Consider the following 16,219-nt stretch of genomic DNA (forward strand, 5'->3'; position numbering starts at 1 on the left):
CTTACGGCGATTGAGCAGTGAGGGGTCTTTTTCGTGCCACCACCTACTGCGACACGGGACCTCGGTTTATACGGTCTCATCCGAAGGACCGGTCTCCACGTCCCACAGTGGGATTCGAACCCGCGACGTAAGGATCAACTCCTTACTTCGCGACTCTAGAGCAGACGCTCTAACCACTGTGCCACGCGGCGACTTATAGAGGCGTAGACAAAGCTTAAGATGGAAAAGGATGGGTCTGCACTGACATTACAAGGACTGATAGAAAGAAAACCCTCCCTTTGTTTTTAGAGGAGTTTGTAGACTCCGAGTCTGATTGAGACTGTGCACTAAAATTTCTATTGTTGGTTATATAGTTATTATTACATAATGCTGCGTTTGTAAAGACCTAGTACTGTTTGGTATATTAAATGTTACACTCAATGTGACGCAGTAATTTTTTATCACAAAGTAAGCTCAGACCGTAAAAGATTGAATAAAATCTATCTTTATGTAAACATGAAATATCTGTTAATTGGACGGGGTACTCTCAGTAAGCCTTCCTGATAATGTTTAAATAGGCGAAACTACAAAGTGTCGTACTTAAGATTTATGAACTGAATGTACTGACACTGACATTTAATACAGGAAGATCTCAGTAGACGGTAACTATGCATAAAAATTAATTTCATTAAAATACTGTAATTATAAGAAATGATCACCATTATTACATTTTCAACAATGAAATATTGTAATTTATTTATTGAATAAAAGTGATATTCTCTAACAGTGTGAAAGAATATCTAAGTGATATTCTGTCACAGTGTGAAAGAATATCAAAGTAAGTAAAAATGATTTCTGGCTTCTAATAAGATAGAGATAGTAACTAAACCATCTTGATAGAGACTAAAACTGCCAATTTCTTCCCAAATATGCCGCTAAAATCCATGTTACAACATTTTCAATCTCACAACTGCTAAGTAATGACCTTTCAACTATGACGTCACAGCCTATGACACTGTGTTAAGAAAAGACAGAAACAAAGGTAAAAACAAAGGAAATGTAGAACCCCCCCCCCCCAAAAAAAAAAAAAAATTCAATGTTTTGTAGCTGAATATGGAATTTATTACACTCCTGAGACAGGATTTTTGTTTTTATTTTCATTTGTGCTTCGCACTCGTGAAAATATCAAAATATTCTGTCCCACTCGTGAAATAAATTCCACCTCCAACTACAAAACATTGAATATCCTCTATATACTTCTCTCATAACTGCATACTACGGCCAATCACCTGATGCCATGCTTAGAATTAACTCCAATTGACAGAATATATACCACTCAACGAAGGCAGCGAACTTAACATATGACCCATCACCAGAAACCAAGCACAGAATTAACAACAATTGACGGAGTATCTACCACCTAACGAAGGCAGCAAACTTAAAATATGACCCATCACTAGAAACCATGCACAGAATTAACTAGAATTGACAGAGTATCTACCACCTAACCAAGGCAGCAAACTTAAAATATGACCCATCACTAGAAACCATGCATAAAAATTAACTAGAATTGACAGAGTCTATACCACCTAACCAAGGCAGCAGACTTAAAATATGACCCATCACTAGAAACCATGCACAAAAATTAACTAGAATTGACAGAGTATATACCACCTAACCAAGGCAGCAGACTTAAAATATGACCCATCACTAGAAACCATGCACAGAATTAACTAGAATTGACAGAGTATATACCACCTAACCAAGGCAGCAAACTTAAAATATGACCCGTCACTAGAAACCATGCACAGAATTAACTAGAATTTACAGAGTATATACCACCTAACCAAGGCAGCAAACTTAAGATATGACCCATCACTAGAAACCATGCACGAAAATTAACTACATTCGACAAAGTTGTACAACCGAGTAAGTCCGACCTAACAAAGGCAGCTAACTCAGAACCACACTTTATGGTGTCAAATATTTTAACAAAAGAAAATATGTCGCATCAAATAAGTTTATGATACAAGGATATCAACAATCTTGTTTAAAGTCAACATTTCGCAAGTTCTATGGTCGATAAAATGACTTGTTCGCAAATAAAATCTGTCGTTAAGTCAACTGTTAACGGGCATCTTTCATACAAATTGTTAGACCATTATTTTTCGACTGAATTGTCCACAGATTTTTCTGTTTACCAGATATTACAAAGGGCACTCGGCGGATGTGACCAGTCGACAGGGGATGCTTACTCGTCCATGGCTCCTGATCCCACCTATGTTTTCAGAGGTCCGAGTTGGCTCTGCTCATAATTTGTTTTGAGTAAATTGACTTTTGAGAATGATCATGTTCGCTGCTTTCGCATTTTATTCATAAAAATTTTTGTGATGTTTCTTAATTTTGATATCATTATGCACTTGACTTGTTCATTGATAGAATATAGGAAACCAAATAAAAAGAATATAGGAAACCAAATAAAAAGAATATAGGAAACCAAATAAAAAGAATAAATAAATAAAGATAAATAAACAGCCTCGAAATCGATCAATGTGCAAAATAACAAGATGTTGTCCACATGCAGGACTATATCCAATGATACGATGGAAATTATGTTTTAAGTAGAAGAAACTACTAAACTGCTCATTCAGTGACAGACATAATGGAGAGTTTCAAACCTCTTTATTAATGAGGTACATTTTATAGATTTAATTTAAGGTTAAAGCTGGTGACATGTGCGCTTTTTGAAGGATTTAGAAAGAACTCATAGCGTTTTATTGGCATACACTGTGAGTAGCCGGTGAGTTGTTTAGTAATTTGTTCTGTTTTCCATATATGTTACAGATAAGATCAAGTCCCAAACTGGGAATTCTCAGTCCTTGATCATGTAAAGTACAATTTTCCCATTGTCCATATTGATATTTTATAATCTTATAATGGTAGAAAGATTTCAGATTTCTATATTCCCACGTTGATCTATGACCTACAACATGATAGTTCTGATTCCAGGAAGTCCTTGATTTCCCCAGATATAACAATTATACAGAAGATTTATGGTATATTAATGATCGCTCTTGCGGACAAGTTACAGAGGAGAAAACTCGTAGGGATTTTTTAAAACTAATAGATAGTTTCTTTTTTTATTTTGTCAAAATAAGAACGCACCAGATCTCTTACCGCCCACCTCATACTATGCAACCAAGGAATACGTGTAGAAAATACCTCCTATATTACAGTATACATGAAATTTGATAAATAGCATGGCAGATATATTCCGCCTACATGATTTTTCTTAGGGTATTCGGAATTTCAAAAGAACTGGCCTATATATATAGTAAAGAGCAATGTTCTGGAAAAAGTCACATTTCAAAATTATTTCATTGGCTATTTTCTACCGTATATATATCTAAATTTTTAAAATTTGCATTTTGAACCATAATTTGTAATTTCAAAATTAATTTCTCCCGTAAATCACAGATTTTTTTTTCCATGAGTTTCGACCTGGAAGCTCTTCAGGGCAACCCTCCCCCTAAATAAAATAATATGATGATAATATTTTGATGTGATGTGATCTAAGGAGTTATCTGATGTAGGATGTATTTAGTGGCACATTTGCCCTAGGGTTAAAAATCATTCAAAAAATCTACAATAAGTAAAGAAACTTGTTTTTTTGACAACCTGGTTTGTATTTATACCGATTTATCATATAGTCAGAATAGCTCAGAAGGTAAGGCTGGCTCGGCTCTTATAGCCGAAGTTACTTTTTTAGGGTTGTGGTTCGAATCCACCTGGCGCCACACTTGATGGTTTTAAAAACTTGCCTTTTCAAAAACTATTTTAATTTTTTAATAGGAGTTTGTGTATTTTACTTTATAATTAATTAATTCATTTTTTTATATAAAAGACATTAAAGCTGAATACTACTCATAAATAGGCACCGTCACACAGGTATATAAACCCCTCGATTTCTTTACACCCGACTGCACACTTGAAACTCGTGGCCGACTCGTAGTTACTGTATTCCTTTCATAGTCTTAGAATTTGTGTGTTTATTCCTTGTTTTATGTTCATTTTCTGTTTGTAAATTATGCACTGAAAAAATGTGTAAAATTTGATAATTTCATCGTGACCGAGTAACACGGCAATGCAAGATGTACGTCCGCACTGGTTACACCTCTACAACAAAATACTTTAAACTGTTAAGGGGTCTACGGCTTTGGGGTTGTAGGGATAGCGACAATGAAAGGGAAATATGGCGGACAATGCCTTTTAGGAGTAGTGTTCAGCTTTAAACAGTTAAAGAGAAGCAAATCGTAAATTCCACGTAATTTCTATGTAACTTAAACGGAGTCAAGTGGAACTACAACCTCACTGTAACCTACTTTCTTCGAGGTCAAATGTTCATTCTGTGTTACCCGAAACAGGTGTTCTCGTCTGCAATGGGCTGCGATGGATTTCTGTTGTATATATATTTTGATTCATTTGATACCTTAATTAGAAATTCACCAATTCTACTGTACTACTGGTACTTTTCTATTGAGGTGGAATGAACATGTAGTGTTTATATTAATATTTGAGTTAAATCTAGTATTTTCAACTTTTGAAGTTAATGGTCTAAATTCAGATCACAATATTTAAACGGTAGGTATTCTGTCGCTCACTTCGAATAATTACAAGTTTCAGCAGATAGATAACGGTTTATTACAATCCGTAAAAGCTACAAACAAAATACAAACAAACATTAAAAAGTGCGATAACAAAATAAACTGAAAGTAAACACACGTGAATGTACAGATGTAAACATTGGTTATAATATTTATCGAAGAACACTGCTATAAATTCACTTAAACAGATGAAACGTGATATACAAAGGTTTCTTTAAGTTATTCATACTAAATTACTTACACTGTGAGGGCACAGGCACTTGTTTCAGTAATAAATTTTTGACCCATAGTATAATAATAACAAAACTTTATTACAGAAACAAGTGCCTGTGTGTGAGTAAAGTGCAAGAAATATGACAAAGAAGGGGTAAGACGATGCCTTCTAGAATTTGGCGCTAGATTGTCTGATTATGGAAACACATATACAGTCATGTACAAACATCGTGATAAAGCTAACAATGCGGATATAAACGGACCTGACAGGAACGGAGAGCATTCCATTACAGTAGGGCTACGTATAAGGAACTGCACTCCCTTGGATTTTATCTATTTAATTTGTATACATCAATGATATGTTTTTATTATTTCCGTGGAACTGAGTTGTTAAATACACGCGTATCAAGAGGAGAATTATTACCTTAGACATGCTCATTAAAATAAAAAGTAAAGAATAATATAAAGAAAGCTTTTTAAGATAACAAGCTCAAATGTGTTAACAATATAAAGCTACACAGTAAAGTCTATGAAAACATGCCTCCTGTCTCTACAGTCTATATGCATTGACTAGAAATAAAATGATCTATCTAACTACAGGTATTTAGCCTTAAGTCATTGACCGGAACGGAAATTGATAGTAAGATTTTTACGTCACCTGAATCACTCAGGTGACCCATTGCTATCCGTTTTTTAACTGTCGTCGTCGTCGTCCGTCTTGCGTTAACATTTGAACATTTTCACCTTCTTCTCCGACACCGCTCAACCAATTTCAACCAATTTTGGATATAGTATCTATGGGTGAAGGGAAACACAAATTATGAATTTCATGGTCCCTGCTCCGCTGGGGCCTGAGGAGTGGGGCTAAAACCACCAAAATTAATGCAATCTTTAAAAATCTTCTTTACTCCTGGACATCAAGCAGTCAAACTGTTGGCATGATTGTAATAAGCTTCCCTCTACCAAAATTTTGAAATTCATGAACTCAGGGTCAGGGGTTCTGGTGCTAGGGTAGGGTTATATAGATCATATAGTGAAAGTGCGTTATTTCTTTGAAAATCTTCTTTTCTCCTGGGCATTAAATAACTAACTAAGTACATAGTTATGTTGAGCAAGGCTTCCTCTTCCAAAATTGTGAATTTCATGGCCCCTGGATCAGGGGTTCTGGTGTTAGGGCTGGGCTCTATTGATAATATAGTAAAAATGCATTTTAAATTCTTTGAAAATCTTCTTCTCTGCTCCTGCGTATGAATAAAACTAATTAAGTACATAATTATAATGAGCAAGAGTGCCTCTTCCAAAATTGTAAATTTCATGGCCCCAGGGTCAGGGGTTTAGGTGTTAGGGTGGGGCTCTATTGATTATATAGTGAAAATGCATTAAATCTTTGAAAATCTTCTTCTCTGCTTCTGGGCATTAAATAAACTAAGTACATAGTTATGATGAGCAAGAGTGCCTCTTCAGAAATTGTGAATTTCATGGCTCCTGGGTCAGGGGTTATGGTGTTAGGGCGGGGCTCTATTGATTATATAGTGAAAATGCATTATTTCTTTGAAAATCTTCTTCTCTGCTCATGGTTATTAAATAAACTAAGTACATAGTTATGATGAGCAAGAGTGCCTCTTCAGAAATTGTGAATTTCATGGCCCCTTGATCAGGGGTTCTTGTGTTAGGGCTGGGCTATATTGATTATATAGTGAAAATGCATCAATTCTTTGAAAATCTTCTTCTATGCTCCTGGGTATCATTTAAACAAAGGAAGTGCATGGTTATGATGAACAAAAATGCCTCATCCAAAATTGTGAAATTCGTGACCGCAGGGTCAGGGGTTCTGGTGAAAGGGGGGAGGAGACACATTTGATTATATAGTGAAAATTCATAATTTCTTTCAAAATATTTTTCTACTCCCTCTATAAATCAAAGAAACAAATGTATAGTTATGATAAGCAAGGATGCTTTTACAAATTTTTTAAACTTGTATTCCCATGGGATCTGTTGATTCTCCGAGGGAGGGGGGTCTCAATTGATAATATAGTGAAAATGTGTGAATTCATTGGAAATCGTCAACTAATTGCATAGTTATGATGATTAGGGTACCTCTTCCAAAGGTGTAAATTTCATTACTTTGGGTCATGGTTTCTGGTGTTAGAGTAAAGCTGTGTTAAATCTGTAGTGAAAATGCATTATTTCTTTGAAAATCTTCTCTGCATGCTCCTGGGCCTATTGGAGGCAAACAGAGTAAACGTTTTAATAAGCAAGGGTATTTTTGACAGAATTTTGAACATCTGGACCATTTAGTCAAGTGTTATGGTCCTGGCCAGGGCTCTAGTAATTTGTATTCTACTGAGTGAAGTTATTTCCCTTTGCCATTCACCTTTGATAATTAATCACTGTAAATAATGTATTTGAAATGTTAATAGAATAAGTGAATTATGCAAGAACATTTTTGTATAATACAAAAAGTACTCTCATAGTTTTAATGATCAGGTAGACTTGGAAATAATAGATGAATAAAAATGAGACAAAAATAACTTATCTTTTTAAATATTCCTTAACTTTAAGCGAGGCCAATGTAAGAGGTAATAATAAGGAGTTAAAAAATAGATACTTTGTTAAAAGCCTGCGTGGTAATAGTGATAATAGGGAACAGATAGATACTAGACCAATTATTTTGCTGATTTTAATGGTACTATTTTTCTTGCTTTTGGGCAACAAAGCTTCGTTTATCAATTGATGGATTCTCCAAATTGTTGTACTCAGGTGACCGTTATGGCCTTGGGCCTCTTGTTGTAATGACTAAAACCAATGCCGGCCCTATTGGTCTGGTGTCCATTTAAAATGATGTGATGCTTTTGCGATATTTTTAGACACAACTTTGGTCTCTGCCAAATAAAGTTTTTAAACATACAAAGTATATGCATGCGCAATGGTTATTATTCGGCAACTGTTGCTTTAGTTTATGCTTTAGGTTTCGGACTGAATTTTAATGAGTGGTTGATTGTTAGCCATCGAGTAGCTGAATGTTTAGGGTTTCTATGGAAACTTAAAAACACGTATATTGTAGTATATTGTAGTGAGTTTTTGAGAAAATCTTTCCTGAATCGGTCGTGTTTGTAAATATACAGTGAAATACGAAGTTTAAGTGTTGCTTCTATTTGTAACTTTGGTCTTGTGCTGATTACAAAAACTATTCATCCCATTTCTCTTGACTGATATAAGTTTGATTTCTGTACTCTGAAGTTATGTGAAAGGGATAAGATACAGGCAAGCCCTCTCCTCACATTTTCAGATTGCGACGTTTACATTTATGTCATGTTGTAAATATTGAATTTACTGGCTGGGAGTAAAATGTTGTAAATTTTGCATTTACCTCTACCCAGTGAATTAAGAAAATGATATTTATCCAATTTTTAAAATAAACTTTGCTATTTTATCCTCAGAATCACACATTTAGTATTTCTATTTATTTACTTATTTTTTAGTCTCTCTTTGTGTGTTGAATTCACACATTTAAAATCTTATTGAATTAAGCACCTAGTCTTGAGGCTTGTTTTTTTTTTTTTTTTAATTTTTATTCAGTAATATTTGTTACAATAATTTCCTGCTGTATCATTAAGAATCAAGACCGTATCCCGCGTCGACAGAAAGAAGTAAGTACTACTGTCAAAACACGGAAGTTACGATCAAGCTGAGAAGCGTAATGACGGAACACTGCGATTGTTATAGTTAAAGCACGACTGTGTAATTGACGGACACGTTCTGGGGAAGTTACTGTGTAAAACACCTGTAGATTCACAGGTACCATAGATCAATGCACTCAGATGACGATAATGCTAGGCACCTGTCCACCGACGTAACGCCGCGGAAATCTCCCTTATGTCGGGTAAGTCAAACTATTGCTAATTCAATTTATCTAAGAAAGGTGGGTATAAGAGGGAAGGGCAGAATCCTCCTCAATTTTTGTCTAATAATTGGAAAATGCATTCAAAATTTTAGTTCCTCGTCAATATAAACCGATATTTCAATAATCATACCATTTAAAGAGGGTTTAAGTTTTTGTCGGTCGCATTTGTCATATATGTGCCTGTATTATGTATATGAGCAAGATTTATTTTATTTTGAAGAAAATAATGTTTCTAGACTTAGACCACTGGATGATTTAATTTTTTTTCATTTATTCATTTATTATTTAACATTTCATTACCTCTTAGTGGTTTAGTTTCCTATAAAGTAGAGGATTAGATGGGATTGTTTGTGTACAAATTAACAACAAGTTTATAAAACACTTGTATTACCTAAAGCCTGTTTTATCGTATGTTTAAGAAAAAAAACAGTATCGATTAAATCCTGCATAAAACACGTTATCTTCCAATCAACTAACACAATGTGTATACAGAGACGAATAGTTCTAATGTTTTGCAGTTCTTTAAATTGCATAATGTTACTCTAAAGTTTTAAATATACGCTAACTGTACTGATTACTTTTATTAAAATGTTGGCTAATTGTAATAATAAGCTATCATATGTTTCATCTTGTCAATTTACAATTTATTTGCTATTATGGGTGTTATTACAGATGGGAGCAAACTTTTTTTTATTTTAATGAAATTTGACGCGCTGTGTCATAATCCCCTGCTTACATGTCACTGATGGTTTTGCAATAAGGGGGAAATAATTCTTACACAATGTGAAATTACGACGTTGGTTATAGATTGATTGTCTTTTATCATTAAAGTTATATTGTGTTACATAAATGTATGACTACCTATTAAACAATGGAATGAAATAAATTCTTTATCCCAGTTCTTTAATTTCCCCATTCACATTAACAGTGGGGATTTATTATATCTATAGATTACCAGAGCTTTTTTGTCACCAAAAAAGAGAGAAATTCATAGAATTATCCACCGAAGGCAGATTCCATTAAAGCGAAATAAATACGCAAGATATTTGAAAAAAAAAACCCAATAAGCCTCGGATGAGCTCGTAGAAATTTGACACGAGATGGAAATACTAACAATTTATAAGGAGTTTTAATGTAGTCTTATTTTGTTACCACAAAAAGGCGTACATATTCAGACTGATATTCCACGACCTATATATATATATATATATAGAAATAAATAAAAAGTTTAAAAACTTCTCTGGGAAATGAAGTGGGTCGGTCACGTGATCAAATCCTGTGAAGGCCGATGTAAAATTATTACAAAGCATCAAATCGGCCGCAAAACAAAATTAGTTTTATTTTAAACTACTTTCACAGAGAGGAGTCCAAGAAAAGCACAAGGTATGTTAGACTGTCTTCAACACGGAAGGCTATTTCTGTACTTCAAAGCAAAACAAGATGTGATTGTAAAACACTGAGCCCCGTATGGCAGCTTACTAGTAAATAATGCCCCAAAATGTTCGATTACGGGGGCATAAAAAAGGCACAAATTCACAAATTGCAAGATAAATAAAAATGGCAAGTGCTTTCAATACATTTGGAAATCAAATTGATTCATCGCTATGAAAATCAGGGATAAATGATACAAATGAATTGTTATATCGCGCTGATATCCTAGATCTTCGATGATGCCGATGATTTCTGTAGAATATGCAATAAATACAAAGAAAAACATCATTGTGTCATTCGCAGTTGTAACATATTCAAAAAAACATATTTTACTAGTTTTTAACAATTTTTCAATTTTCATTCATCCCTTTTGCCATTGTAGTATTAGTATCCGGAAAATCTGACTATTTGCGTTCATTTCTCACACATTCCAATGTTGGAGAGTACCTATTGTAAACTCTTTTTATAGAGTAAAAAATTAATGATTCTCTGATGAGAAAATGAAAATAAAATTGATAAATATAGCAAATAATTTAGGCTAATTTTCCCGTGTGCACATTTTAACACAACCACAAATAGATCGATGGCTCTTGCGGCCGATAATAAAGGAAACCTTCATTTGAAAGGAACACTAAAAAGGAGTACATGTAGTTCTTAAAAACCTATATAGGATCCACTTCACCAGAGTACACCCGAGAGACCGGACGTATTCCATAGCGGTCCGGATTTCTTTCTTTACAACTGAGTGCTACATGTAGTTGTTTTTGTTTTTCTATTTCCTTTGTTTTTATGACTTCTTAACGTGAGGAAGGGACAGGGTGTCCCAAAAATTTGACAATTTCTGTTGTTCGTGTCGTTGGTCACTTTTAGTGCTTTATATAATTTTTCATCCTTGACCTTGTATCTATTTAGTAGATCCGACACTTAGGATATAGTGTTGTTGGTTTTCGTAGTGCTCTCTCTCTCTCTCTCTCTATATATATATATACAAGGCCATCTTTAAAAAATTGTTTGGTTGCCCTCTCCCCACCAACTGGCAAAAAATGGCCCGACTCAAAAACGTTTTATGGCCTCCAGGAAGCAATTTTTTTATGCATTCCGGAAAATAGATTTTCAAAATTCAGCATTGATAATGAAATTTTATGGGGGGGGGGGGGGGGAAGGAATTTTTCATCTACCTACCGACCCAATTTTTTCATCCTGAGTCGGGAGAGGGTAAACAAACATTATTTTAAAGTTTGCCTAGAAAGGACAGAGAGATTTCCTTTATAAGAATACTGACTTTTGTGGGGTTGAACTCTAGACCTGCAGAATCTGTCTCCTAGCCATGCAGGCCTAGGAACAGCGCGCTAGACTACTTGGCTATCTAGGCAAGTCAAACGACTTGCTTTAGATGCCGATGGAATTCTCAAGGTGCAGCCTACTCTACACAGTCTTTTGAGAATGGAACTGAGAAACAGCTATTTGGACGTTAGTATTATTAGAAGAGTGTGGAGGGAGAGGGTGTTTGTAATGTAAAAACAGATACAAATCTTGTAAAGGGTTTATTTAGCCTTCATTTATACTGTATTACGGGATTATTTTCAATAATATCGTTAAAAAACTTTTTTGGTGAGGGAGGGGTGCTCCTTAAAATCAGCCAGTTAACTAGCAAATTCTTCACTAATTGGCGTACGATGGTATAAGGCATCACTGTACGTTTGTCAAACTGCTGATATCATCAATATGTGGTAATTTGCGCGTTAAGCCGATCCTTCTGCAGTCTGCAGAGATTTATAGATCTGGGAGCCATTGTATTAATGGACGGCTATTTATTTCTTATGATTTATGTAATATGGTGAACGATGTCTCATCTGTTTACTAATAATGAAACTCAGCACAGTGGACTGTAAATTACGTAAGAGAACAAAACATTGTTTTCAACTTTTTTCTGCTCGCTTTAACTGGCTTCACCATTCAATCAGACTTTGTTTTCTAGGAGTTCTTGGAAATAATTTTTCAGGTTCTCACCACGAAATTAAGGATGACGTTTACTCGGATGACAAAAAAAAAAATCCATTGATAAGAAAGAAAACTCACCTACTTTACATTGTAAACCTATGATTCTTGTGTTATTATTCACTTTCATATAATTAGGTCAATGACCTCCTTTTCATCAGGGCTGGGACGATATATCGAGATATCGATAATATCGATTCTGTGTGAGGATGATACGCATATCGATACGTAGGACGAAATATCGCAAAAAAAAATTCTGACTTATGTTTTTCTTTGTTTACTTCAAGTTTTGAGTTTAATATATAAAAGAAATATGCTAAATATGAATATAGATATGAAATACATAATCATGATAATAATGTACACCACTTGTGTAAAATAATTTTGTTTTACAACAAATATACAACTTCTTTGAATAAATTATTCTTATTTGTGAAAAAATATTTTGTTCATTTCAATACAAAAAGAAGATTTATAACCAATGAAACATACCGTGATACATATCCTATCGTGGCTCAAATATCGGGATACCGAGTTGTATAGTCCCAGCCCTACTTTTCATGCTAGTGGCTCCTGAGTATTTCTCGAAATATCACACTATGACCAATATTTTCTTTACTCACAAAATACTTGATACCTAAAAAAGACGTACCACACCTATATACACAAACTCTATATATAGGTGTGGTACGTCTTTTTTAAACGTGGTTTTTCTTGACTGAAAGTTTCAGAATCTCTATTTTAACAACTTTTAAATGTATTTAAAGAAGATTCAAGATTTTTAAAATTTATTTTATATTTAACAATCCGGAAAACAAGCCCCTATGGTTGTGTTAGGGTTTTTTTTCTACAAAAGAATAAATAAGAACAATATGTGGCTAAAAAGTGGCTTGTGATTTGTGAAACATACACGACTCTTTAGGCCCAGCGGCCTCTAGTTTCTTCGGTTTCTTGAGGTTTGTCTGTTAAGCACAAGAGGAATTTATTTATGATACAAAGTTTAACATCACTTCTGTCTAAACATTATATACACATGTATTTGTAAACTTTGTGGCATTTGTCAATAAAAAGAAGGGGTATTTATAACATATTACATTTTCCGAATACTTTTGTTTGGCCCCTGCCTTGTGACGGATTCCACAGTAGAAGGGTATCACGAGTCTTAAAGTAGTCATCAAGTGTCACGAATTGGTCCTCAAGGAGCACGGTTATATACCTAAGTTCTGTCAAATTTCTTATCTCTGCGGTAGTTTATGGGTTTGTACCCCTCAGCTCAGCTATGAAGTTGTATTGAAGGCTTTGTACTTTCTGTCATCCTTGAATAAAACAAACTTGAAAAATGAACTCAAATTAACATGGCTTTTGATGTCACTTCTCATCAAATTATACTGTATAGCTTTGTGTCAAATTCAGTGTCTCAATATGTGCAATGATATATGCTAAAAATATCAGTAAAATAAATCAAATAGAATCCAGAGAATCTCTCTCTCTTTCTCCCTCTCTCTCCTATTAAGTATTTTACAAGCAGATTAAATTTACTGAAGGTTTTAATTCTGTTATTTTCAAGAAGAATTTTCGTCAATGTACATGTGGGAAACAAATAAATCAATTGTTTTGAAATTCTTAAGTACGAGGGCCGTTCAAAAATTACGCGGACTCTGCTATTATTTACTCTTACAGACGTCATATAGAATTGAAGTTTCACAGGAACATATTTCTTAAAAATTCCAATAAATTCTTGGTAAAAATTTTTGATTTTATTTAATATCTCACAAAATTATTGCCGTTTTGATACTGCTGATGGTGATATACGGAGCACGGCAAAAATGTAGAAAAACAAACATGCGATATCCAAAATATTATTCATTTATTTTCCATATTTCACGATATTATTCAACAATTTTCTCTAAAATTTCTTTTTACTGTTTTATTGTTAAATATTTAGATTTCTGGCGAAATATTTGAAGTACTAAGAAAAATATTGTAATTTTTTTCCGATGTGACCCCTACGAAATCAACTGCAAAAATGACATCTCGTGATTTGACGGAGCAGCGCACTTTTAACAAATCATGAATCATGCTGGGAAAACGCAATAGAGACCCATAATAATCCTAATGAACATGTAGTAAACCAGCGGAATATCCGACACATCTCTACAAAATGTAAAAAAGAATTTTAGACTGAAAGACCTTAGTCAAAAGGCAATCCGGGAGGAATGGAAGAAGTTCATCGACAAAACACTGATCTGGGCTGTTAAGAATGTGATTGAGATCGACTGATGTCAAACTTTACTTCAGAAATATTTGCAGTTTTGGGGTTCAACACGAACTAAAACACACAATGATAGTTTTATAGTTTTTAATCTGAATCGGAAATGGTATATGGATGTTTATTCTGAGTAGATAAGGTAACCAGAACTATTCAGTATCAAATACTAAGGGAAAACATTGAGAAAATGAAGCTCCCATTTTTTTTTAAATGCCCGTGACGTTGAAAGTTTTACTGCGCCGTGACTTCTTGAGATGTCCTTTAAAATAACTTGAAATTGATACCAATTTACAATATTTTGATATGAAATTTTGAGGATCATATATGAAAAGATTCTTTTATATTATTTATGACCTTTTGCTTGATTATGTCGTCAAATATATTTTCTGTGCAACAAGTCCGCGTAATTTTTGAACGGCCCTCGTACATATACATTTAATGAAGCGCGAGAATCCACGAGATCTCTGATATAAGGTAATGTAATGCACCTTTATGGTTAATTTCCTCGTGTACTATTATTATCACTTAGTTGAAAAAAAACCCTGATCTTTAATTTCAGTATGAGCAGTTAAAGTTCAGAAAGGTAGCTTTTAAAAATCTGCTTAAAGTGCAACTTAAAAGACATCCTAAGTGATTTTACATCTAGTAATATTTGAATCATTAGAGAGTTATGTGATATATTGCATGATTTGAAGTGCATATTTATTAAGCAGATTTTCGCTACATGAAATCACTATTCAAGTAAGATATTCAATAAATCTGCATGTACATCAATGGGGAAAAAAATCTCCTTTTAAGCCAAAGTTAAGTGCTTCTTCGGAATTACAAGATCAGATCCCTGAATTTCAGGAAAAGGGGAATTTAAGTATAACGTCGTGTCTAGTATTATAAAGGGTCGAATCGAAGAAAGCCATACCAAAACACTGTTAGCAGAAAAAAATTCAAGTTTTAAGAAAATTAGAATTGAAAAAGCCTGATCGTTCACCATGTTTTAACTTTTCGTCGGTCGGATGTAATAGATATTGTCACGCGAGGTCGTTCAATATTGAGATCATGTTATGAGAAAATGAACCAATGAACAAGATCACGAACCGGCCTTCCAATATTAAAGATAAATTATTCGAAATTGGGTTAGGATACATGTGGACTGACCAAGAAAGAATTTGTTATAACAGCCATTTCTTGATTATAAAGCAAAGAATTATTGACACCTATATACAGAATCTCCTTGCAGATATCAATAGTTCATCTAGATGTATGTTATTTAAGAATATTATTGACCACTTCACACTGCAATATTATTTGGTAAAACCTATTCCTTCCATTTATAAAAAGCAAATTAGCAAGATAAGACTGTCATCACGTAATTTAGCTATAGAAAGTGGACGCCATAAAAATATATCACGCGAAAATCGAATATGCGAATTAGGTAGATGTGAAATTGAAGACGAATTCCATTTTGTTTTAAAATGTCCTCGGTATAGGGATTTACGAGCAAAATATATCAAAAAATTTTACTGGGAAAAAGCATCCATGTTCAAATTCATACAGTTGTTATGTGCACACAATGTTAAGGACCTTTGTAATTTTGGAAAGTTTCTGTGCCATGCTTTTAACTTACGTAATGAATGTCTCACTGTCTTATAAACAAATTGAATAAAATGGTTTGTACATTCTCCACCATTAAACTGATTGTATAATTATTATGCTGTTAAAAAAACCCTGCGCTATGCCTTACTGTTTTTATGTTATGAATTTATA

At 33.9% G+C, this 16,219-nt stretch overlaps 1 protein-coding gene across 2 annotated transcripts in view; it reads left to right on the forward strand.

Annotated features, from left to right (window-relative positions):
- LOC133175081 (synaptotagmin-15-like) overlaps positions 1–16,219 on the forward strand; it is a 107,199-nt gene that overhangs the window by 20,222 nt on the left and 70,758 nt on the right. Inside the window, exon 1 of one of the 2 annotated variants that reach the window (XM_061310203.1) lies at positions 8,571–8,739. The exons of the other annotated variant lie outside the window; for it this stretch is intronic. Within the exon in view, the coding sequence (XP_061166187.1) occupies positions 8,733–8,739 (7 nt within the window). The 5' untranslated portion in view covers positions 8,571–8,732. Of the gene's footprint in view, positions 1–8,570; positions 8,740–16,219 lie in introns of those variants that run through there. 2 annotated transcript variants of the gene reach the window in all.

The sequence above is a fragment of the Saccostrea echinata genome, unplaced genomic scaffold, assembly GCF_033153115.1.
Source record: "Saccostrea echinata isolate AGI-Se365-2 ecotype Australia unplaced genomic scaffold, CSIRO_AGI_Sech_v1 ptg000060l, whole genome shotgun sequence".
Taxonomy (NCBI): Eukaryota; Metazoa; Mollusca; class Bivalvia; order Ostreida; family Ostreidae; genus Saccostrea; species Saccostrea echinata.